The following is a 25,919-nucleotide window of genomic DNA, read 5'->3' as shown; positions in this document are numbered from 1 at the left end:
CTTCGCAGCATGTATTTCTTAACTCCAAGGAAGCTGATCCTACTTAAGTTGCTCTCTTACTATATAGAATTATAGTAGCAAAAAAACCCTGGTGGTGGTTGTTTTTTGCTCTCCTCCAAGGGTGTCACTAAATTAAAACAAAAAAACAAAAAAAGATAGGTTCAGATACATGTCACTTGGTTAGGTAGGCTACTTGGGAAATCCTGTATGATCAAATCTGACATTTGGTAGCTCTGATCCATTTATAACCCAGCTTCTTAAAGGGTTTTTTTGTTGTTTATAAAATTGTACTGTGGGTATCTATGAAAAAGAACTACTTGGAAACCTATAGTACATTTCTTACGAGATCAAGAGAAGCAGTAACTGAGAAACAGTCAGCTGTAACCCTGAACTGGGTGCTACATTCTTCATCAACAAGGCTAAATTATGATTTTTGGAGTCCTTTTGGTGTTTGATACTCGTATTCCTCACTCTCAGGGGTGGGATTTTACCAGTTTGGACCAGTTCGGGCAAACCGGTAGTTCCAACGATGAAGTGGGCCCGCCTGCGCTTAACTCACCTATATCTTCTCAGCTGAGTCGCGCAGGATAGGTTTAAGCAAGGTGACAGCTGTATCACCATCTCATTTAAAAACTGGAAAGGTAAAGAGGCGATTCACAGAGGGAAGGAAGAGAAAAAGGTATGATTTGAAGGGAAATGGGGAAATCAACCCTGCCTTCTGATTTTTTTTTTTAAAAAAGGGGGGGGGGTTGTTTTAAAAATAAATATGTTTTTATGGAAGGCGTTTAAGACAATGTTTTTCAACCGTGGCAGGTTTAAGATGGGTGGACTTCAGCTCCAAGAATTCCCCAGCCAGCTCTGCTCTCCTGGGAGTTGAAGTCCACACCCATCTGAAACTTGCCAAGGTCGAGAAATGCTGGCTTAGGAGGTGAATAAAATCTTCCCTGAAGTAAAATATACGTCAAGGGAGACACAAAGTTCAGGTTATGCTCCCATCTCCTTGAATTCCATAGATCGATGATTTAAAACAGCACGTGGACTGGAAAGATCAGGCGAGCAAAATTAAGGTCGAAGCCGACGCTCGCTCGCATGCAAAATACACGATGGAGTTTCTAAGAGAAATCCAGGGAATAGAAAACGAAGAAAAAATAATGAAAACTCACGTGCTGCTACGGACAAATCAGCCAAAGAAATAGCCAACTTATCTCTATGCTGAGACACACTTTGAAAAGAAAAGAAAAAAAAAAGTAAGGTGCGGTTTTTATGAGGTCACAAAATCTCAGACGTTTGGCAGAAAAATAAAGCACATTTTTGAAAGAGAAGCACAGACCACCTAACCACCTTCGTCTGATTAGAAAGCCCACCAGGGAGTGAAAACTGGGACCCTAAACTGGGGAAGCAAAATCACCAGGGAAGAGGAGAAATTTCGCTAGCAATTTGGGGAAGGGGGAAAAAAAAAAACGAGTGAAAAATACCACACAGCAGCTCAAGTACTTCATATTTCTTCACAAGATAAGATACTGACATATTGAACAATACATAAAAATCGTAGGAAACTATTAATACTTCATGATCTTTTTGTGCGTTTATCTATGTGCCCTGGTACACACAAACAAACACACACAGAGTTATATACAGCAGACGATTCCAGCTCAATTCTGAGAAACTGGAAGTCCAGGAGTATCCAGTCACTCAGATATCACACAGTTCATTAGCCAAGCCAAAGGTTTCCTTAGATCAGGGGTGTCCAAACTTGGGAACTTTAAGACTTGTGGACTTCAACTCCCAGAATTCCCCAGCAGCTGGGGAATTCTGGGAGTTGAAGTCCACAAGTCTTAAAGTTCCCAAGTTTGGACACCCCAGCATTAGATAAAACAGATTTCCACCCTGGTTCCTGAAAAGCCTCATTGTGACATCCAGCCAATTTATACCACGATTCACTGTTTCCTGCCTCTTAGTGGTTTTAACACTGCAGTATTTAAATACACATAGATTATTTAAAATAAAATAAAAACAATCTACTGATCACAAGCACCAAAAACAGAATTGACATCAGATCCTCAAATTCATGCAGCAAAGCTCAAAATGAAAAACATTGTAATTGGGTTATTTTTTCAGGAGGTCTCCTTCCGGGCACAAGAGGAGCGGAAGGGAAAGAGTAAGTTGGAAATCTAATGCGGAATCTTATCAATGTAATTTTCATAAGAGCGAAGCTCCAAATGATTTGTTCGGTTATGAAAATGTTGGGCTTCTGACATTGGCATGTCCCGTTTTGAAAACTGCCGCTTATCCTGCCTGGTTTTTCCATTGCTGTTTCTGCCTGGCAATTACGCTAAAATTGAGGAATGTATGGAATCTTAAATGGAGGGAAAAATACAGGGGATTTAATGTATAAGGGAAGGAAAAAAAGAAAAGATAAGGAATCTTACACCTGTTGAAAGCAGTCAAAGCCAAGAATGGGATTTTTTTTTAAAAAAAAGAAAAGCTTTTAGAAATGCTGTTTGTTTCCTTCCAAGTAAGAGAAGAGGGCAGTGTCCTTAAAAAAAAAAAACCACACACACACCCTTAAATAAACTTGGATCCATCTACAATATCTTCCACAATATCTTAAATAGTATATTTTGGCTCGGTTGCAAGCCCTCCCATCTCAGTCACAATAGGTTACCTGGCTAAAATAGCCCTCCCCACCCCCACCCCACGTTATCAGGCTACCCAGAAGTCCTCCAAAACATCAGCCAAAGCCGCCCCTCCCCCCCCTCTGAAGTTGCGCGAGTATGCCGAACGACACATGCAAATGTTGTGCTAAGGATGGTAGGCTGGCAGGGAGCCGCTTCCTCCAGAGGTTCTCGGGTTTCAGGAAGTCGAGCAAACCCCCACGAGGACAGCAGCACGGCGAGGAGGATATTATCTGACGCGAAGACGGTCATTTCCGTGATGTGACTTCAGCTCTTCGTATGGTAACTACAAGAATCCGCAAACCCACGGGTGTTTTTTGTTGTTGTTGTTGTTGTTGTTGTTACGATGACGGTGGTTGTAAACAGGAAGTGGAAAGAGAATGGAACAGCAGGTGTGAGGTGTAAAGAGGTCTCCCCCCCACACACACACACACGAAGGATGTTGGTTAATCCAGTTATGTGGGAGATTCTTCCATCAGAGGGATGATATTTCTCCTCCCCCCACCTCCCACTTCCGCTATGCTGGCGGAGTGAACGAGTCCTACCAGTTGTGATTGTCCCATTCTTCTTCAGGGGCTGAAGAGGGATCTTTCGTGGTCTTCTTGGCAGTCTTTTTGGCTTTGCCCTCCCCTGAGGCGTTCTCCCAGTTGGTCTCCCAGTTCTCCCAGCTGTCACCATTACTGTTCTTGTTGTTGGAAACGGTGCCAGAGCCCCACACATCCCAGCTGTCGGAACTCTTCTTCTCCGCCGAATTGTCCACGTACGTCCAGCTATCGCTGCTCGGGGACTTGTGGGTTTTGGGTGGGTCCGAGTTGCCAAAGGTCTCCCAAAAACTCTGATCCGCGGTGTTGTTCTGGTAGCCATCGCTTTGGCTGTTCTGGTAGCTCTCTGTATCCGGGGGCCTTTCGGGAAAAGGAGAGGAGAGGAAAATGGGGGCTTAGGTTAGTTCAATGGAGAGTAATCAAAGAGAGAAGCAACCTAGAACTAAGGAGAAATTTCCTGACAGGGAGAACAATTAATCGGTGCAACAACTTGCCTCCAGAAGTTATGAGTGCTCCAACACTGGAGGCTTTTAAGAAGAGACTTGTTGTGGCCCACCAGCAGCCAGTGAAGCAGGCAGCAGATTCAGACAGTGAGGAGGTTGGGGAGGAAGATGGGCCAGTCCTGGAGTCTGGAGAAGGCTCTGATGAGGGCTCTGTGTCGGAAGCAGAGAGGGGGGCAGGGCTGTCCGACAGTTATCAGCTACTTTCAGAGTCAGACATCAGGGAGGCAGAAGAACAGCTGGAGCCTGTTCCCAGCGTGCGCATGCACAGAGTTGCCAAACGAAGGGAACAGCTAAAGAACAAGGGCCGACTTGGGAGTAAGGCCACAGGTGGACGGTGAATGGCCCCTCCCAGAGGGAATAAAAGAGGAGCAAAAAGGGGAGTGGAGTTTTCAGGAGACCATTAATTCAGTCCTGCATTCTTGCCAAGTATTGCGGCATCTGAAAGACATCGGCCTGGCCACTCTCCAAGTCTGATCAAGGTCGGTGAACTCTCTTGGGAGAGGCTGTGGGAGAGGAAAGACTTGGCTGGAGAGGAAATTAAATAACAGGGGTTTATTGGGACGAGGACTCGGCTTCGTGCTGCTGGGGAAGCCTAGGTCAGAACACACAGGTGCCAAACTCGCTGCGTCACGTTGCAATCAGGTGAGGTTTTGCCACGTTTTTCCCATTCACAGAGCTGGGGTGGGCATCATGGCAACCTTATAGTGAAATAATTTCCCTGATATTGAAGGAGATGAGCAGGCAGAACCCAAGGGCGGCGTCAAACACACCATTAGTTTGGTATCACTATGTTCCCATGGTGTCCAGTCCCCCATGAATTCCATTGACTCTTATTTTAGCACCAATTTGGTTTGATGATTAGTAGATCAGATTCTTATGTACAGGTTGCACATAATAAACTTTTGGTTAGTGTCAAGGGAAATCAGGAGATTCAGGCAGATCAAATAGGTATAAAGATCCATTGCAAAACTTAAGCTCTCTACAAGAATCTGACCAACTAGCGGTCAAGGGAAGTGAGTGGGAGATAAGAAGGCATTCAAGGTGGGCTGGATTGAGATCACTTGCAGGTGTGCATGGACTCGTGACATATGACACGTTTGACCTCTCCCTCGGGCTCAGCCTGGTTATCTCCTACATCAGGCCCAAGTAACCAAGAACAGCACTAAAAGTTTATTTTTAAAACCAAGCTGCCTGGGGAATTCTGGGAGTTGAAGTCCACCCATCTTCAAGTGGCCAGAAACACTGACCTAGGTTCATGAGGGAACGTATTCTTTTTGGGATAGCCGGGACCATGTTTTCAAGTTATATATCAGAAAGTTGTGTGTCTAGTATAAAAACCCGAGCAGACACATCCGCCATACCTTTCAGAAGACCCATCTGGTTTTCCAGAAAAAAAAGTGGTCATATCTCGCCAGCTTTTAGTACTCACTCCCTGGACCTGTGGGGTGGAGGACACGACAATAAGGCAAAGAGAAAAATTACAAAGAGAAAGAACAATGGTGCACAGATATCGACCCTTTTTTAATCTGTCTTTGAAGCCAAGAAAACAAAATGGGATTTAGCAAGCAGCTGTATCCTTACACAAGAATATAAGCAGCGCCCTGCTGGATTGGCCTGCTGGCTCGTGAGGTTCAGCAGCCTGTTCTCCCAGTGGCCAACCAATTGCTCAACAAAGCCAACCAGTTCCCCAGCAGATGGCTGCAAAAGAGAACCCTCCAATGGTAGCCACCCATTCCCACGATTTTCACAAACAGGAAGCTGATTGGCTTCTTCACCAACAAAAATTAAAACAATAGGAGGAAGCCCATGTCGTGGTTGTAATGATTTTTTTAAAATGAAAACAACTATTGTGCTCTGTTTGCATTTTTGTTCTAGGTTTCAACATACAATGTAAACATATACCCTGTTTCCCCGAAAATAAGACCTCCCCGGATAATAAGCCCAATCGGGCTTTTGAGCGCATGCGCTAAAATAAGCCCTCCCCAAAAAATATTGCAACACAGCAGCAGCCAGGAGGTGACCTCGCTCGCCGCCTCCTGCAGCTCAAAAATAATAAGACCTCCCCGAAAATAAGGCCAAGCGCTTATTTCGGGGGTCAGAATAAAATAAAACCCTGTCTTATTTTTAGGAAAACACGGTATATAGGAGGGGTTGGTTTGCCTCACTGAACTACTCTTTTAGGTTACCCCAGGAATCGGCAACCTTAAGCACTCAAAGAGCCATTTGGACCCGTTTCCCACAGAGAAGAAAACAGGGGGAGCCACAAAACTCTTTTGACATCGAAAATGAAGATAACACTGCATATATGTTTGTTTGTTTTTTTACCTTTGCGCTGTGTATTAAAAAAGCTATAGTGTGTTGCATTTATGAAATCAATGAACTGCAACAGAGAACACAAATTTTTAGTTCAGCATGCAACAAAAACATTTTGATCTCCCCCCAAAAAGATGGGTCGAAAAGCTGAATAAAGCTTGCGTGCTGGCAGTTGTCGCACACTGGCGGTTGTGATACATATTTTGAGCGACAGGGAGCCAGAGTAGAGGGATGAAAGAGCCACGTGAGGCTCCAGAGCCGAAGGTTGCAGACCCCTGGGTTACCCCAAAGCCAAGAAAAGGTGTGGGCCATATTTCTATGGGGTTAGCAAACCTTTATAGGCATGCAAATACATTTAGTAAAATAGACAAGGCTCCCCCCTCCCCTTTCCTTTCCCTAATTTTTCTTTCTTATTTATTTCCTTCCCTTTCTTTTCTTCTTCCTTTCCTTCCCTTTTCCCTTCCCCTCCTCCTAAAAGAAACCTGATTAAATGACCAGGCTGCTTTTGAAAAGATATATATATATACATACATATATACATACATACATACATACATACATACATACATACATACATACATACATACACACACACACACACACACACACACACACACATTTAAACCTACAACCATTTGGCTAAAACATATTTAAAACTAGGAGGTATTAGCACTTACCAGTTTTATTGAATAATGACAGCAAGAAATAGGAGGAGAGGGAGAAGACACAATTAGCATTTTAAAAGGATTTGTGCTCATATTAAGCTGTTTCCATATTCCTTTGAAATAGGGCTCCTTTGCAATTGTTCTGCTCTGTAATTTTTTTTTTCAGTGCAGCCTTTATTAAAGATGCAATCAAGACAGTCATTCAGACTATTTTAGGCGATGCATCCTGACAGCAGACAAAATTATTTCGATGTTCACATCAACTGGCACATAGGCTGACTTTTTCATCATTTTTATGAACCCTGGCTTGGAGAGTCACTTGATACAAGGCCCAAATCTGATTACAGGTAGTCCTCGGCTTACGGCTGTTCATTTAGCGGCCATTCAACATTACAACGTCATTGAAAAATGTGGCTTAGGACTATTTTTCAGTTACGACCTTTGCAGCCTCCCCATGATCGTGTGATCAAAATTCAGACGCTTGGCTCATGCTTTTTAATTTAATTTGACCCATATTTATGACCGTTGCTATGTCCCAGGACCGCATGATCACTTTTGGTGACCTTCTGACAAGCCAAGTCGATGTGGAAGCCAGATTCACTTAACAACCATGTTGCTGACTTTATTAACCGCAGTGGTTCACTTAAGCCAGGGGTGTCCAAACTTGGGAACTTTAAGACTTGTGGACTTCAACTCTCAGAATTCCCCAGCCAGCCATGCTGAAGTTGAAGTCCACAAGTCTTAAAGTTCTCAAGTTTGGACACCCCTGACTTAAGCACTGAGGAGGCAAGAAAGATCATAAAATGAGGCAAAACTCACTTAACGAGTGTCTCACTTAGCCACAGAGATTTGGGGCTCAATTGTGGTCGTATGTCGAGGACTACCTGTAATATTAAATGTTGATAGAAGTCTGGACACGTCTCAACACCTACTTTTTCATAATCTTCCGTGACTAAGTCAAACGTGGCTGTAGCTATTGCTACCTTAAGGAACTTTCCAGATTTATTTGCCGTGTAAAATGGACGTGACATGAACTGGGACTCCAGGGATCGGGGGAGCGGGGAGACCACAGAGAGGGCTGCCTGCTGCCTAGAAAGGCTGCCTTGCTGCCAGAGAAGCCGTTCTCATGCTGGAGCTCCGTGGGCCAAACTGGAATATGGAAACTGGCTTAACGCAGGGCCTCCTGATTGCCAGGTAGGCCTCTCCATACCTTGGAAGCAAAATGTGAGACTCCCTGGGAAACGTCGTCCAAAATCTTTCCGTCTTTCACCTACGTGAATCAAGTGGTCCAGAGTTAGAGGTAGATCAAGGCAGCCTGTGAGAAACGCTCATCGCGCAAAAGTCCAAGAAAGGGTTTCTACCACAATGAAGCCGGGTTGGGAGAGAGAGGAAAAAAAACTCCACTACTGCCAGGGTCTAAACTCTTTGCCGTACTGCCAGGGGAATGCCAAGGTTTGGGATCCGACCCACTAAAAGTATCCGGAGGAGTTTACTAAATTGTATGGATGTTGTATATATAAGAGAAAGAAAGAAAGAAAGAGAGAGAGAGAGAGAGAGAGAGAGAGAGGGAGGGAGGGAGGGAGGGAGGGAGGGAGGGAGGTGTGTGTGTGTGTGTGTGTGTGTGTGTGTGTGGAGAGAGGGGGATGGATAGATAGATTGATATGTGCATATATATAGATAGATAGATAGAGGGGGGGAGAGAAATCCATATTTATTTATTTATCAGTACAAATACAACACAAATATAAAAGGCAACATTAAAAATAAAAATATGGTTTTCTGCCTGCATGGTCTTCTGTGATGAAGCCAAAGGACAGAAAGAGGGAGGTGGGGAGATTTTTGCTTCATGGAACAGAACTCTTTATTAAAGAACTGAGACCAGTATAAAGCAGGCATTTGTGTCTCTTAAGAGTCTCCCTATGTAGAATTCTGCCTGCAAAGTTCATTGCACTCTCTTTGGTATCCTGATGCTCAGATTTCACTCTCAAACATACAAACTGAATGGGACGATTCATTCTGCATCTAATTTAGACGTGCTGCCATTCTAGAGGGCATCGGTCATATTCGGCTATTTGCCATTGATCATTCAGACTGAACATTCTCTTGTGTGTGTGTGTTTTTTTAGGGATACGGAGAGGGAGCACAATCCTTGGGGAAGTACAGCCATTCAAATACGCTTTTATCACGAGAAATTGCAAAGCCCTCCCACCAAGTAAATAAGCTTCCTACTTGAAGGGTTTCAAAGGGATGCGATAAACCGGCAGTTCCCTGCATATATTCATACATTCTCAAGTAATGCAACCTAGTGGTATCCTAAGAGAAATAACATACTGCAATTTGCTTTTCATCCCTACTACAGAATCATTGTCTATGGAGATTCTCCGTCATCCAGGTCATTTTTGTCCCAAAGGTACTTTTTTTCCCCAAGAGGCAACTGGGCTATCCGGTTTTTCTTCAAAGACGTTTCGTTTCTTGGATGAGAAGAAAAAAACCAGTAAGTCCAGTTGCCTCTTGAAAAATACAGAACCCTTAATATACTCCATGACTGTCCTAGAAAAGTCCAGTTATTCTTTGTTCCCTTGGGCGCAGTGTCGTAATTTGCTGAGAGGGAATAGGTCAATGGACAAAAGAGGGTTGGATGGAGCTAGTAGGAGTGACTAGGAAAGTCAAACCAAGGTTACAAGCTGGTTTAACCCAAATGTCATTGGATGAGCTTGGTCAAACTAAGCTACCTCAAGAGCTGTGAGGGAGAAGGAAAGGAAACACCTTGTGTTTCTTTCTAGGAAAATCGACATCCTGGTGCAATAAGTGAATCAGGAATTTGAGACAGAAGGGCTGAACAGGAGGGAAAGACAAAGGGGAAAAGCAACATCGAATTTTGGCTATAAATTTACTGGGGTGCTCTCTAAGCTTGGTTGTTTTCTTGCAGACATTTCATTACTCAGCCAGGTAACATCATCAGTGCTAGAAGGAAGCCCCACCAACACTGACAGGGCAAGCTGCTTGTATATAAACAGAAAGCAAACTCCACTCCTTTTGGCACTGATGATGTTACCTAGCTGGGTAATGAAATGCCTTCAAGAAAACAACCACCAAACTCAAAGAGCACCAAGGACCCCACAGGTCAACCCTGAGCTAAAATATTCTCTTCTACTGGTAAGGTAAAGGTAAAAGTTCCCCTCGCACACACATGCTAGTCGTTCCCGACTCTAGGGGGCGTGGCTCATCTCCGTTTCAAAGCCAAAGAGCCAGCGCTGTCCGAAGACGTCTCCGTGGTCATGCGGCCGGCATGACTAAACGCCAAAGGTGCATGGGACGCTGTTACCTTCCCACCAAAGGTGGTTCCTATTTTTCTACTTGCATTTTTATATACTTTCGAACTGCTAGGTTGGCAGAAGCTGGGACAAGTAATGGGAACTCACTCCATTATGTGGCGCTAGGGATTTGAATCGCCAAACTGCCAACCTTTCTGATCGACAAGCTCAGGGTCTTAGCCACTGAGCCACCGTGTCACTCTTCTATATCTTGTAATATAACCCAGGAAGGTTTGGATGGGACCTACAAAGTGATGAGATTTAGGATCGTAGGTTTACACCCGATGTTACAAATACACGTAATTCATACTGAATAAGCTTACTAGGTTCAGAAGGAAAGTGCATTTTAAAAGGCATGAGTCATGTACTTGGTTCCAAAGTTACCTTTTCCTGTGCAGGTTTGAGAACATTTTCATTTAAACTCTGACCTAACTCTGAAGCCTAGTTAAAAGCAAACAAAAAAATAATAGAAATCAGTTAACACTCTTGGTTTTTTTTTTCTTCCCCACAGGTCACACCTGACACGTACCACTGCACAAAATATCCTGCAGCAATTCACGTTAAAAAGAAGACCAAGTCCTAAGCATTGTCCAAGACAAGCAACAGAGTCAGCCCGAAGCACAAGACACGAGAAGACAAAGGAACAGGACACCGAAATACACAAGACAACAGAGGGCTGTTACTTATTCTGGGGAAGGCTCTGATGGGTGTGCTCTGTGTCAGATACAGAGATAGGGTCAGGACCGTGCGACATTTCCCAGCCACTTTGGAGGCTGAGATGAGTGGGGAGGAAGAACAGCTGGGGCCCTGTTCCAGATGCGTGTATGTGCAGAGCTGTTAGAACAATGGAGGACAAGGAGTCGACTCGGGAATCAAAGCAAACGTGGACGTTGAATGGCCCCTGCCTGGCTGGGGAATAAATAGAAGGAAAGGGGTTGTCGTAGGAGACAACAGTTCGTATTTCTGAAGGTTTTGCTCATTGTGTTTCGTGCATTAAAGACTGCTTGCCAGAAATTAATTTGATTAATTTCGGATGGGAGCTTTGCAATTATAACAAGGAACTGATAAGATCTGTTACTGTAATTAACTCCTAGAGGGACTTTTTGGTGGGTGAATGCAATTAATTCACATGTAAATAAAGAGGGTTTTTTCGTGACAAGGAGTCTGTTTCTTGCTTCTGCCAAGGGTGGGTCAGAACTGTTAATCGTGCGGTCATTAAACAAATCCTGCTTTCCCCCATTTATTTTGCTTCTCTGAAGCTGGCTCGGAAGGTCGCAAAAGGTCATCACATGACCCCAGGATGCTTCAACCATCGTAGACACAGGTAAGTCCTCAACTTACAACAGTTCATTTTGTGACCGTTCAAAGTTACGACATCACAGAAAAAAGTGACTTATGGCCATTTTTCACGCTTACAATCATTACAGCCTCCGCACGGTCACATGATCAAAGTGAAGATGCTTGGCAAACTAACTCAGATTTATGACGGTTGCAGCATCTCTGAGTCATGCGATCCCCCCTTTGCGACCTTCTGACAAGCAAAGTCAACGGGGAAGCCGGATTCACTTAACAACCGGGTTACTAATTTACAAACTGCAGTGATCCACTTAACAACTCTGGCAAGAAAAGTTTTAAAGTGGGGCAAAACTCACTTAACAACAAAAATCTGGGGCTCCATTATGGTCGTAAATTGAGGACTACCTGTACATGCCAATTGCCAAGCACCTGAATTTTGATCACATGACTATGGGGATTCTACAACGGTCGTAAATGTGAAAAATGGTTATAAGTTCCACTTTTCAGTGCTGTTGCAACTGTAAATTCAGAGGCTTAGCAACTGGCAGGTATTTATGACGGTTTGCAATGTCCCAGGGTCATGTGATCCCCTTTTGCGACCTCCTGACAAGCAAAGTCAATGGGGAAGCCAGATTCACTTAACAACTGTGTTACTAATTTAACAACTGCTGTGATTCACTTAACAGCTGTGGCAGCAAAGGTTATAAAATGGGGCGGGGGGGGAGACTCGCTTAACAACACGTCTGTTCCTAAGCAACAGAAATTTTGGGTCCGATTGGGAGTTGCAAGTCGAGGAGCAACTGTATTGAGTCCCTGGCGAATGGAAGGGAAGATTATTAACTGAAGTTGTAAAGAGAAAAAAAGAAATAAAAGTGACTTGCATCTTGATTTTTCTAGAAGAGATCAGCAGTTCTCGACCTACGATCATAACTGGGACCACAGTTTCCATTATTATGCAAAGGGGCTGTTAAGACAGTCATGCCTGATTTTATGACTTCTGCCGTGGTTGTTGAGAAAATCACTCCATTAAATGGATCACACCGTTGTTAAGCAAACCCAGCTTCTCTCAATGGTTTTGCTTGCTGGAAACTGGCGGGAAGGTTTGAGTGGAGCAGTGGCCTAAAGGTGAAGCTCTCACCTCACCATCAGGAGACTGCGAGTTCGGTCCTAGGTAGAGGCAGATATTTTTCTCTCTCTGGGCACAATGAGACTGTATCTGCTGAACAAAACTCCGCATTGGCGAGAGAGGAAGGGCATCCGGCCATTAAAAACATTCTGCTAGCTCCTTTCAGTTGCCCCAGACTCCACCCTGCGAGGGATTATGGGGTCGTTAAAAGAGGATGATGATGATGATGATGAAACTGGCGGGAAGGTTGCAAGTGGCACTCAAGTCACCCTAGGATGCTGGCACTGTCATGGATACGTGACAGTTGTCAAGCACCTGGATTTTGATCACATGACCATAGGGATGCTGCGAAGGTTATAAGTGCGAGGACAGACTGCAAGTTCCTTTTTTCAATGCTGTAGCTTTGAATGGTCGGAAACGTTGGGCACGATTGTGATCGTACGTTGAGGGCTGCCTGTATCCCCATCTTAATCGGTGTCCTTAATTAGGGCAAACGTGCCCACCGCTGATAAAATACGCAATTTCTTGTCCGAGGAATGTTAAATGTTCCAATCCCTGATCTAAGAAAAAGACGACACCCTGAAGTCCAGCAGAAGTTTGACTGTGGGCCCTTGCCACCTTTTTCTCTCTTTTGGGGGTCTTTTTGAGAAATATTCCTCACTGAGCCCAAATCGGAGGCTTCAATAAATCTGGGCTGCAATTCCCTTGTGATCCCATTTGCCACTTGCGTGGCAAATAAACTCCAAGTGTCAACGTGAACAAAACACTGTGGGTTTAAATATATATACATACGGTATATATATATACCGTATTTTTCGGATTATAAGATGCACCAAGATTTTGAAGAGGTTAAGAAAGAAAAACGTTTTTGTCCTTCCCGGCCCCAGGAGCACTCTACGGGCTTCAGCAGGGCCGGGGTAAGGCAAAAACGTCCCCATTTTTCACCAAAACAGGAGCATTTTTCTCTTCCCTCAGCCTTGCTGAAGCCTGCAGAGTGCTTCTTGGGAGGGGGGAGGCAAAAACACCCGTTTTGCAAAAAAAAACAGCCCATTTTTTGCCCATTAACAAAAATGGGATGCGGGAGCGAGGTTTTGGGACAAAAATAGCTGTATTTGGTGTATAAGGTGCACCAAATTTCCACGCTCTTTTAAGGAGGGGAAAGGGTGCGTCTTACACTCCGAAAAATACACTATATAAAAAGTTGTGTATATTTAAGACGCTGGCAAAGGCAGCCGATTTGAAAGCAAGGTGACGTTTACAGAAAAATGGAGACGATACCATCAATGCGGAAAAAAAACCCGGTGGTGGCTTCACCCGGGGTGTGTTTGCGGGGGGAGAAGAGGGGAAAGGGGGAAAAACACAGCTAGCAGCCAGATGTACAAACTCAGCACAGTTACGAAGCACCCATGCATGAGAAGAGAGGACATTACCGGCTCTGCCTGCTGTTTTTGGCCCCAAAACTTTACACACCCGGGCAGCACAAGAAAGGCAGCAGAGGAAGTAGAAGAACCAACTTTTAGCAAAAGATCTAAAAGCACTCAGTTTATCGTAGGCAAGAAAGTAAGGTGTGTGTGTGTCTGTCTGTCTGTCTGTCTGTGTGTATTGTCCTATGTACTAGTGCCTGACTAACCGAAGTGGCAAATTTGTTCATATAACGTGCCAAGCTGACTTGCCACATAACATGTCACCGCCAAACAACTCAACTTTTTACCGGATACCTGCTTGTTTCCAAATTAAACGCAGACCTCAAAAAGATTCTAAATTTTCTTTTGCAGTGTTTGGGAGAAATGAATACCAGCTTCATACCAAACAGGAAATTCTAGCAAAAATATATTACATATTATCAGCACAAACATGACCCCAGGTAGCTCAGCTTTTTACTGACGATGAATATATCATAATATACTGAATATATAGTCGTCCTGGGAGAGAAGCTAAACAGAAGTGACACTTAGGTGAACTGGTTCTCCACACATAACCTCCAACACAACCACTTGAAGAAAGAGCTACACAATCAGAGTGTGAAGTGTGCACTGTTCATTTGTGCCACTCCATATGTGGACAAGTCAGTTCCTACAAGCATACCCCCACGAAGGGAAGGTATTTTCTCCTTCTGGATCTCCAACATAATATCGCTAAGCATCAAGGAACAATATTCTGATAATTTTCTTTAAGACACTATTTCATAAACTGAAAATTTGAAGCTGGCACATGATAATAATAACAAGTTGCATAGTTTTATGCAGGGATTAGGCAGAGATGATATTAGATGAGTGTTTCTCAATCTAAGCAATTTGAACAGGTCTGGATATCTTGTCTCCTTAATTCACCTGTGTCAAGGAAAAAACCCTCACATGGCAATAATACATTCAGTAGTTGCCCGATAAAACATAAAATACGCATTAAACATGTGATGTGCAAGAAGAATATAAACTGAACCTAGGTTCCGTTTAATCGTTTCACACCATTATCCCTACAAGATTTTCACACTACCTTACCTACCTTTCTCTCTCTCTCTCATCTATATCTATCTATCTATCTATCTATCTATCATCTATCTATCTATCTATCTATCTATCTATCTATCTATCTATCACCTATCTATCACCAATCACATCTATCTATCATCTATCTATCATCTATCTATCTATCTATCTATCTATCATCTATCTATCTATCTATCTCACCTATCTATCTATCACCTATCTATCACCAAACACCTCTATCTATCTATCTATCTATCTATCTATCTATCTATCTATCTATCTATCTATCTATCATCTATCTATCCATCCATCCATCCATCCATCTATCCATCCATCCTATCCATACATCCATATCTATCTATCTATCTATCTATCTATCTATCTATCTATCTATCTATCATCTATCTATCTATCTATCTATCTATCTATCTATCTATCTATCATCTATCTATCTATCACCAAACACCTCTATTTATCCATCCATCCATCCATCCATCCATCCTACCCATCCATATCTATCTATCTATCTATCTATCTATCTATCTATCTATCTATCTATCTATCTATCTGTCTATCCATCCATCCATTTATCTATATACTATCTACCTACCTACCTATCACCGATCTATCATCTATCGCCTATATCTATCTATCATCTATCTATCTATCTATCTATCTATCTATCTATCTATCTATCTATCTATCATCTATCTATCCATCCATCCATCCATCCATCCACCCACGTATACAGTGACTGCTTTTGCGTAAGATGTAGGTTCAATGAATAATACCAAACTACACAGCTGGAAATACAACACGGCATATCTTCCAACCTGTTGTACTCTGGACAGTTATTTCCAACTGCATTTGGAAAGGATAAGAAATAGGATGTGCCTTGCTACCAAAGTCTAAACTTAAGAGAATGTACCTTGCTGGCTCATTTCCAGAGCCTGAAATTGGAGTGTACAATTTACTGCTAACACAAGCTGACACCAAGGACAAAAATGGGTTTTATTGTTGAACACTGCAGCAAATAACTAATTAGGCAACTAAAGAGTCAATGGGTTAACTCCTTACTTTCATCTGCCATGTAACACTTAAATAACACTACTCACTAAGTGTTATTTCTAAGATTCAGGAAAGCAAGTTGCAAGGAAAATAGAACCAATGAAATATTTTTAGTGTTCAGGAGTTTGCAAGAGTTACCTTTTGAGTTGCTTGAGAGCCAAACTTGCTAGCCTGTTGACAAAAGCAAAATTGGCTTATTTCGATTCCACAATTCCTTTTAAAAATCAAGAATTCAAACGCTCTGAAAATTCCAGGAGTTTTAAATTATTTGTTAAGTACCCCTATCTCCTACCATCTTAAGGAACTGGCAACCATTATGCTCCCGCATCCCAAATTATGTGTACCACACAAAAGGTTTTTAATGCTACCTAAACATACTCCATTCATTTCTTCCTCTTGAATGAGTCTAACCATATTTCATGCTTGTCTGAAACATTATTAGGAATCTTATCGAGTCTGAACGCTATAGAAAAAACACACACACAGAGGCACAGACAAGAAAAGGCAGGGTACAAAGACAAGTATAGTGAATGCTATTATTACAGACAAGATCTCAATAATAGCCTTTTTGGTGAATAACAATACAATACAATAGCAGAGTTGGAAGGGACCTTGGAGGTCTTCTAGTCCAACCCCTCTGCCTAGGCAGGAAACCTTATACCGTTTCAGACAAATGGCTATCCAACATCTTCTTAAAGACTTCCAGTGTTGGGGCATTCACAATTTCTGGAGACAATTTCTGTTCCACTGATTAATTGTTCTGTCAGGAAATTTCTCCTCAGTTCTCTCCTTGATTAGTTTCCACCCATTGCTTCTTGTTCTACCCTCAGGTGCCTTGGAGAATAGTTTGACTCCCTCTTCTTTGTGGCAACCCCTGAGATATTGGAACACTGCTATCATGTCTCCCCTAGTCCTTCTTTTCTTAAGCTAAACATGCCCAGTTCCTGCAACCGTTCTTCATATGTTTTAGCCTCCAGTCCCCTAATCCTCTTTGTTGCTCTTCTCTGCACTCTTTCTACAATCTCCACATCTTTTTTATATCGTGGTGACCAAAACTGAATTCAGTAGTCTAAGTGTGGCCTTACCAAGGCATTATAAAGTGGTATTAACACTTCACATTAATTTATAACAATTTACAACAATTTATAGATCTTTGCTTTGTGAGCCTTCTCATTTAACAATCTAAACAATATTTTTACTAGAAAGCAATGCATGAAAACACCATAGGCTGGTTATTCGAAGCCATTTAACGTCACAATTTTTCCTGTAGTCAGCGATCTGCAAACATCTTGGCTAGTTATTAACACGGTTGTTAAGCGAATCTGACTTCCCCATCGACTGCGCTTGTCGACTTCTCCTGTTATTACGACGTTTGTTACAAGTCATCACAGCACAGGAGAAAAAAAAAAGGTGGGGGGGGCTTATGACTGTTTTTCACACTTACGACCGTTGCAGTTATGACCCAGGCTGGGTCATGGTGATCAAAAGTCAGACGCTTGGCAACCGGCATGTATCTGTGAGGGCTATACCGTCCTGGGACTCCCGTGATCCCCTTCTTCAAATTTCTTGACACCCGGGTCAATGGGAAAGCCAGATCCATTAACCACAGTGTTACTAACTTAACCAACGCAGTGATTCGCTTAACAACGGTGGCAAGAAAGATTGTAAAAAGGGGGCAAAACTCGCTTAACAACTGTCTTGCTTAGCAATGGAAATGTTGGGCCCGATTGTGGTCGTAGGTCCAGGACTACCTCTAAATCAAGGGTGTTAAAACTCAAGGCTCGTGAGCCAGATCTGGCCCGTGGGATGTTTAGATCTGGCCCCTAGGGCCGCCCTGCAAACAACGAAGGACCGCCCTGCCGTGCCTCTGCCAGTAAAAATGGAGCACGGGAGGGCTGCGTGCAGCCCTCCCGAGCTCCATTTTCACCGGCAGAGGGCTGCAGGAGGCTGTCGCAGCCGAAAACGGAGCTCGGGAGCCCGTTTTCACTGGCAGAATGCTCGGGCCGCCACAGCCGCCCCCAATACGAGTGACATTGAGCTGGCCACGCCCACCCTGGCCACGCCCACTCCGCCACCCCAAGGTCAAACACAACCCAGATGCAGCCCTTGTTGAAATCAAGTTTGACGCCCCTGCCCCAGATCCACTTCCCAGTCAGAATGTTTACTTACGCCCTCTTTTGCTGCCGAAGCAAACTTGCTTGCGCCAGATGTAAAACTACTCCAGCCCTGGAAAAAGTAAAAAGAGATTGAAGGTCAGAGGTTCCTGCTTTGTGGAGATACTCCAGTGACTAAAAACACCGATCTTACATATTTGGACATGTGCCTGCCCGGGGGCCTGAAATGTGCAAAACGTAACTGTTCATCGGTGCAGAGTCCATATAAGCTTAAGAACGACATGGGAACTTTGCAAAGGGAATTTTCAAGAGATGCTCTGTGTTTCAGGTCTTGGCTGCCGCTTTCAGATCCCCAGGTCTACTATCAAGTAAAAGGCAGCTCTGTTATTTATTCAGAATGAAACCTGAAGGAAAAATTGGTTTTACTCCTGCTTCAGTTTAGATCAGCTTCAGGAAGCAAGGTTTTGCAGCCTGACCCCTTCACCCTTCCAAAGCTTCCTAGCAATATTTTTTTTCCTAAACATGGCTCTGAAAAGATGTGTGGGCTTCAATAATCTAAAACGGTAAATCTGCTATGGCCTCAGAGGAGGAGGACATGTGGGAGTCCGGGACAGCATCAAGGCAACCTGAGAACTCTGAGGGGGAAGAGGAAATGGAGCTGTCAGAGACAGACAGAGGTAGAGCATGGGCTGTCTGTCAGTCCTCAGATGGAGAGGCCACAGCCCCCAGGTCTGGAGATGGCTGATGAGGAAGAGGAGGAACAGCTGGGTCCAGTGCCTGATGTGCAGATGTGCAGAAGACAGAGGAGAGGAGAGCAGTGGAAATCTATGGGCCGGTCCTTGGGACAGAAAAGCCACCACTGTTAGTGAAGCCCAGCTCTGGGGATAAAAGGCGTGGAGTGGGTGGAGATAAATAGGTGTGGCAGGAAACTATTTATCTTCCCTTGCCGGATAGGCTTGTTAGCCTGCGGTGAAAGATAAACTTTTTGCCGGGGTTGCTGGTGCTCTTAATAAAGGAATCATCGCTTCAACTACAGAGGCTTTGTTGTGTTTGGGGAGCTGGGTTAGAACAAAATCTTTTAACCTCTACTCCAGACAGGAGTAAAATCATCCAATCATATTAGGATTAGGATTCCTAATTTTGTTAATAATCATTCTGTATTGTCAGTGCACAAAATATGTACAATGAGATTGGTCGAGCTCCCTCAGTGCACACACACACACACACACACACACACACACACAACACAATACAACTCGCAGTGAAGACAAAAAGAAAAAAAAATATCCCTAACCCAATAAATCATATCAACACCCAGTCCCATTACACCAGTATGGACATTCTTTCTTTAAAAAAATATTAGAAATGACAGGACAGCAAAGCAACATCCTAAATTAGCACACCTACAAACAATTTTGACTTACCGAGTAGAGAGAAGACATAGCGTTGTTCAAGAAGTCATCTTCCTTTTTTGGAGGGGTGACTGTGTTCCCAAACCCAACATAGCGGTTTTCTTGGCCGCTGAATTGGGACACAAAAGGAAAGGAAGGATGAAGCTACTTATAATCAAAATACTGTGCTGCCTTTGGAGAGGCCACTTAGGAGCAATGCAATGTTTCCCAACCTTGCCAATTTTAAGCTGCGTGGACTTCAACTCCCAGAATTCCCCAGCCACCCATGGCTGGGGAATTCTGGGAGTTGAAGTCCCTGCAGTTTAAAAAGTTGCTGAGGTTGGGAAACATTGGTATCGTGCAGGGGTGTCAAACTCGGTTTCATTGAGGGCCGCATCAGGGTTGTGTTTGACCTCGAGGGACCGGGTAGGCGTGGCTAGGGTGGGCATGGCCAGCTCGACGTCACTCAAGTGACTCGCCTGGACTACTGCAATGCCCTCTACATGGGGCTCCCCTTGGGACGCATCCGAAGACTACAGCTAGTCCAGAACGCAGCCGCGCGGGTGATTATGGGGAGCTCAAGATACTCCCACGTGACACCTCTCCTGCGCGAGCTGCACTGGCTACCTGTGGTTTTTCGGGTGCGTTTCAAGGTATTGATTACCATCTTTAAAGCGCTCCATGGCACAGGACCCAGTTACCTGCGGGATCGTATCCTCCCGCACACATCCCTACGACCAATCCGCTCTCACAGGGAGGGACTACTACTGGTGCCGTCCACTAGGCAGTGCCAGCGGGCGACGCCTAGGGGTAGGACCTTCTCTGTGATGGGCCCAACCCTCTGGAATGACCTCCCCCCCGACATTAGAACTACCACTGACTTCCATTCCTTCCGTCAAAAATTAAAGACTCACCTGTTTCGATCAGCTGGCCTGGCACATTCTTAGTTTTTACCTCCCGGTGGATATATTTTAATGGGTAATTTTGGGTAATATTTTAACTCCTGGGTTATTAGAGCTTTTAATGTACTATATTTATTATTCTATATACAGTCTTGCAACCTCCTCCACCTACGTATTTAATTATTTAACTGTTTTATGTATGTATTTTATAACGCATTTTAGTGACTGTACACCGCCCCGAGTCCCTTTCGGGAGAGGGGGCGGTCTATAAATACGAATAATAAATAAAATAAATAAAAAGTCACGGGCGCCTGTGGTAGCCCAAGGGATCCATTGTCTCCAGAGGAGGAAGGCGTGACCAGGCAGAGCGCCAAACCCTTGTCCTCCAAAGGAGCCTTGGCATCCCTCTCAGGCCAGAGGACCCTTGGACGGCGGCGCAGGTTGTCCACTGCCCTAGACAGTGGAGGGACAAGCACGTTTGTTTTCTTGAGAAAACGGAGCTCGGGAGGGGTGTTCTGTTTTCGGCTGTGACGGCCTCCTGCAGCACTCTGCCTACGAAAAGGGACACCACCAAGTTGTAAATCAGTGCCCGGTCAGCTTGGAGACACCACAGGTCAGTCCTTTCCTGTTTCTAGGGTGGCCCTGTGGGCCAGATCAAAGCACCCTGTGGGCCGGATTCGGCCCCCGGGCCTTGAGTTTGACAGTCCTGATATAGTGGCTAAAGGCAACCGATTAGAAACGGGGAGAGAGCCAAGTTTTAGTCCCACCTCGAGCCAGTTGCTATTTCTTGGCCCTAGGAAGGAAGCAATGGCTAAATAGATATCTGGACTTCAACTCCAGCAAGCCGCCCTGGCCTGTTAATTTTATTTAATTTTTAAAATGTGAGTGTTATATAAATTGGGTTTGTTTTTGGACTGTTTCTAATTTCCTTTTAACTTTTGTACTATGTGTTTTTTAATGCTGTACGCCGCCCTGAGTCCTTGGGACATATAAATCTAATAAATCCAATTCAATCCAAAATGCAATGCAATGGCCGCATCCAAAAAAGTTGCCAAGGAAACTGCAGGGACTTGTCCTGGCAGTTATTCTGAGTCAAAACTGATTTGAAGGCATTAAAAAAAAAGATTCTTCAAGGCCTTTTGCTGAATGCCATCTAAATCATTTACCTTTGATAGGAAGCAAAGTCGTCATTCAACCAGTCTTCAAATGCTTTATCAGAAGTGGGGCCAGCATTCTGCGGTTGCCCCCCAGAACTTCTGCAAAAAACAACATCAAAAATGAAACCACAGAAAGGCAACATCTATTCAGTTACCAGCACCTTGGGGGGGGGGGGGGGGTTTGTCTCACAGCACAACATGCAACATGCCACACTACTGCCCTGTTTCCCTGAAAATAAGACCTCCCCGGATAATAAGCTCAATCGGGCTTTTGAGCGCATGCGCTAAAATAAGCGTTCCATGAAAATATTGCAACACAGCAGCAGCCATGAGGTGACCTCGCTCGCTGCCTCCTGCACCTCAAAAATAATAAGACCTCCCCGGAAATAAGGCCAAGTGATTATTTTGGGGGAAACACAGTGATCTCTCTCTGAACAGACATTGCAAATGCTCACAAATGCATTTATTTTTTAGTTAATTGGCTTATTTTCTCTTGTCAGATTTATATTCTGTTCTTTCTGTTTAGGAGGAACGAGTGAGGTAAGCCCTTGCTTACACGTGCCCGTACATTATATTGCCAAAAGTATTCGCTCACCCATCCAAAGAATCAGAATCAGGTGTGTTCCAATCACTCCCATGGCCACAGGGGTATAAAATCAAGTACCTAGGCATGCAGACTGTTTTTACACACATTTGTGAAAGAAGGGGTCGCTCTCAGGAGCTCAGTGGAACTGTGAAAGGGTGCCACCTGGGCAACAAACCCAGTTGTGAAATTTCCTCCCTCCTAAATATCCCACAGTCAACTGTCAGATGTATTATAAGAACGTGGAAGTGTTTGGGAACGACAGCAACTCAGCCACGAAGCGGTAGGCCACGTAAACCCGTCCAACATCAGTGTGTGACCTCACACATGCACTTCTGGAAGAATGTCAAAGATTCCCATCAACACACTCCTGAACCTTGTGGAGAGCCTTCCCAGAAGAGTTGAAGCTGTTATAGCTGCCAAGGGTGGACCGACGTCATATGAAACCCTATGGATTAGGAATGGGATGTGACTTACAGTAAGTTCATATGCGAGTAAAGGCAGGTGAGCGAATCCTTTTGGCAATATAGTGTATGTTCTCTACATGTTCAGCTGCATTCCTCAAACAGCTGTGCTTTGGTAGTAAAAATTAAAGCTTTGAAATAGAACCCAAGCCCAAGAATGTTTACCGATGAGCTGAGGACAAAGCCACCTTGGGCTGTGGGGGACTCCAATTCCGAGCAGCAGAAGTTTCAATGGACCATTCTTTACCTTCAGCTAACACAGCCACCTAAAGAAAGAAAGGACTTTAAACAAAGACATTCTTTAGCGCAGAGATGGCCCCTTTATGATTCGCGGACTTCAACTCCCAGAATTCCTGAGCCCCTGTGGCTGGCTCTGAGGTCATTCGACGATTGGACTCTTGAGGTCTACAAAATATTTCAGACTCTTGTTCTAGATCAGTGTTTCTCCATCTTGTCAACTTGAAGATATCTGGACTTCAACTCCCAGAATTCCCCAGCCAGCATTCGCTGGCTGGGGAATTCTGGGAGTTGAAGTCCAGACATCTTCAAGTTGATAAGGTTGAGAAACACTGTTCTAGATAGAGACAGAAAAGTTTTCTTCCTCTGAGATGATTGGGATTCTGGCTAGTGACACTACAATGTTATCGATGCTGAAAACCGTTCTTACATTTACTATTTGGTGCAAGGTGTTTCGGTTGATGATTCTATCGCCTCTCAAAACAGATCTAAAATGTTCAAATTGGTTTGCACCTAAGAGGTTCTCGGACCACAAAGTATGTCCCAGGGGGAAATGCATGCCTCACAAACCGCCCACACTTATTCTGGGAGCTTGGACGACAGCTACACTGGGAGTAGAGAGAATTGCAAGGACGCACACAGTTCTGTCTCAAGGCCTTCAATTAGGAACACAGACAGCCATGGGCTTGCTGACATCTCATAACAAGAGGGGACCACAGTCATCCGTTAAGACAGCTTGGAAAGAGGAAAATAAAAATAAACAGCCAGTGCCAGTAAGAAACCTCAGGGCTAATGGCAAGGACGGCTGGGTGAATTTCAAGAAGAGAAAGTTTCTGACAATTTCGGATCAGCCGCAAGGAATGCTGATCTCAGCAGGTTCTTCTCACACAGCCTCTCACTATTTCTGTGGCTCAATACATGGCACATATAATAAATGGCCACCTACCCCGTTTCCCCGAAAATAAGACCTCTCCAGATAATAAGCCCTCCCCAAAAATATTGCAACACAGCAGCAGCCGTGAGGTGACCACACTCGCTGCCTCCTGCACATCAAAAATAATAAGACCTCCAAAGACTCAGATCACAAAAATGAGTTGAAACATTTTTGCAATTGTTGTTATAATGTAACTCTCGGAAGTGATACAAAAGATGATTGAATATATTGATGATTGAATGTAAAAACAAAAAGCTGCCAATGTTTATTCAAATTTTGATGTTTTTTCCTTTCTTTTTGGTTAAAGTTGTGAGATTCGGGGGGATTTCTACCTCCCGCATGATGTAGCTGTCAAAAGTTTTCTACACCTATATACCTTTTCCCCTAAAACATTTGTAAAAAAACAATAAAAATTTTACAATTAAAAAAAGTAGTAATAATAAGACCTCCTCGAAAATAAGCCCAAGTGCTTATTTCAGGGGTCAAAAGAAAATAAGACCGTCTTATTTTCGGGAAAACATGGTAATGAGAAGGAAGGACTCCCTGGAGAAGAGCCTCATGCTGGGAAAGATGGAGGGCAAAAGAAGAAGGGGACGGCAGAGAAGGAGGTGGCTGGATGGAGTCACCGAAGCAGTCGGCGTGAGCTCAAATGGATTCTAGAGGATGGTAGAGGGCAGGAAGGCCTGGAGGAACGTTATCCATGGGGTCGCAGTGGGTCGGACACAACTTGGCAACTAACAACAACAAAATGGCACATGGTTTATTTGGGCAGGTGATGAGAATTTGGAGAACCTCAATAATGGGACAAGTACAGACAAAACACAGACATGTTCACTTTTCTGCTAAAAAAAAAAAGCAAAATACCCACTACTTTCCTGAAAAACAGACACTTTTCAATAATAGCTAGGGATACACAAAACATTGTGGCTGGGAAGTGTGGGGAGTTTGAAACAATCACGCCTGTTTTGATGGTCCTGAGAATGAAACGGAACGCCTGCATTTTGCTGAGAGTTTTTATTCTGGCATCAGCCAAACCTGGGCTGTTTTAAATGGTACAGATTTAGGTAGGGAATATGCGGGTTACTGTATTTTTTGGACTATAAGACACACTGGACTATAAGACACAACTAGATTTAGAGGAGGAAAACAGCTTTTGCACCCTCTCTGCATCCCGTTTTTGCCAAAAACGGGCCCATTTTTGGCCTGCAGAGTGCTTCTGGGGGTTGGGGATGGCAAAAACGGGACAAGCAGAGGGTTCAGGAAGCCAAAAAGGGGCCCGGATTCAGTCTATAAGACACACAGACATTTCCACTTTTTTTTTTGGCCGGGGGTTGCATCTTATAGTGCAAAAAATACGGTATTCCTTCTTCAAACTGTTTCAGTCGGAAGGGGTGCCTTTGGGATGTTTCAAGTGTGAAAGTCAAACTGTGGAGTGTGAAACAATACACTTTTTTGTCTGTTTCCTGCACGGCCTTCGTAATATCCTAAACCACAGGTAGTCCTCGACTTACAACCATGACTGACCCCAAAAGTTCTGTTGCTAAGCGAGATATTTGTTAAGTGAAGTTTGCCCCATTTGATGACCTTCCTTGCCATGTTTTCCCGAAAATAAGACAGGGTCTTATTTTGTTTTGACCCTCCAAATAAGCACTTGGCCTTATTTTCAGGGAGGTCTTATTATTTTTGAGGTGCAGGAGGCGGCAAGCGTGGTCACCTCAGGGCTGCTGCTGTGCTGCAATATTTTGGGGGAGGGCTTTTTTCAGGGGAGTGTCAGGCCTGCAGTTATGTTCTTATTAGGATCTTTGGCCTGCCACACTTTCTTATAATTTTCTATGCTGTTCATTAGTGCAGTAGTTGGGAGGGGGGAATAGAAAGGAGTAGGATTGTGGAATGTATTGTTGACATTCTTTTATAGAAGCCAAGGTCATCTTTTGTCTCCGCACCTCGACACCTGACCGGAAGCAGAGGGGTGTAGATGCCAGCGTGGAAGATGATGATTGGGACATGTGATGGATTTGTGGGTGTGAGGATAGATCATGAACTTTCAACTGGGTGGAATTCCAAGAAGAAAATCAGAGTTGGATTTCCATAGACGTGCTAATTTGCCTGTACGAATAAATTGGACCTTTAAGGATAACTTTGCCTTGGA

General features: G+C 44.0%; 1 protein-coding gene across 3 annotated transcripts in view; it reads right to left on the bottom strand.

The window, feature by feature from the left end:
• Positions 1-759: 759 nt before the first annotated feature.
• Positions 760-25,919, bottom strand: part of ARFGAP1 (ARF GTPase activating protein 1) — a 44,300-nt gene continuing 19,140 nt past the window's right edge. The window contains exons 5-14 of one of the 3 annotated variants that reach the window (XM_081949750.1): positions 22,765-22,865; positions 21,562-21,651; positions 19,527-19,623; positions 18,158-18,214; positions 16,127-16,159; positions 13,865-13,894; positions 10,397-10,453; positions 7,909-7,968; positions 5,082-5,158; positions 760-3,577 (exon numbers count right to left, since the gene is read on the bottom strand). In XM_081949750.1, coding sequence (XP_081805876.1) covers positions 3,217-3,577; positions 5,082-5,158; positions 7,909-7,968; positions 10,397-10,453; positions 13,865-13,894; positions 16,127-16,159; positions 18,158-18,214; positions 19,527-19,623; positions 21,562-21,651; positions 22,765-22,865 — 963 coding nt within the window. In that variant the 3' untranslated portion in view covers positions 760-3,216. The remainder of the gene's footprint in view (positions 3,578-5,081; positions 5,159-7,908; positions 7,969-10,396; positions 10,454-13,864; positions 13,895-16,126; positions 16,160-18,157; positions 18,215-19,526; positions 19,624-21,561; positions 21,652-22,764; positions 22,866-25,919) is intronic. The other 2 variants (XM_081949748.1, XM_081949749.1) reach the window with 2 other exon arrangements.

Source organism: Natrix helvetica (genome assembly GCF_964273705.1).
Source record: "Natrix helvetica genome assembly, chromosome: 3".
Taxonomy (NCBI): Eukaryota; Metazoa; Chordata; class Lepidosauria; order Squamata; family Natricidae; genus Natrix; species Natrix helvetica.
The sequence above is the reverse complement of the archived record's forward strand: the minus strand, read 5'-3'. Positions and strand labels throughout refer to the sequence as shown.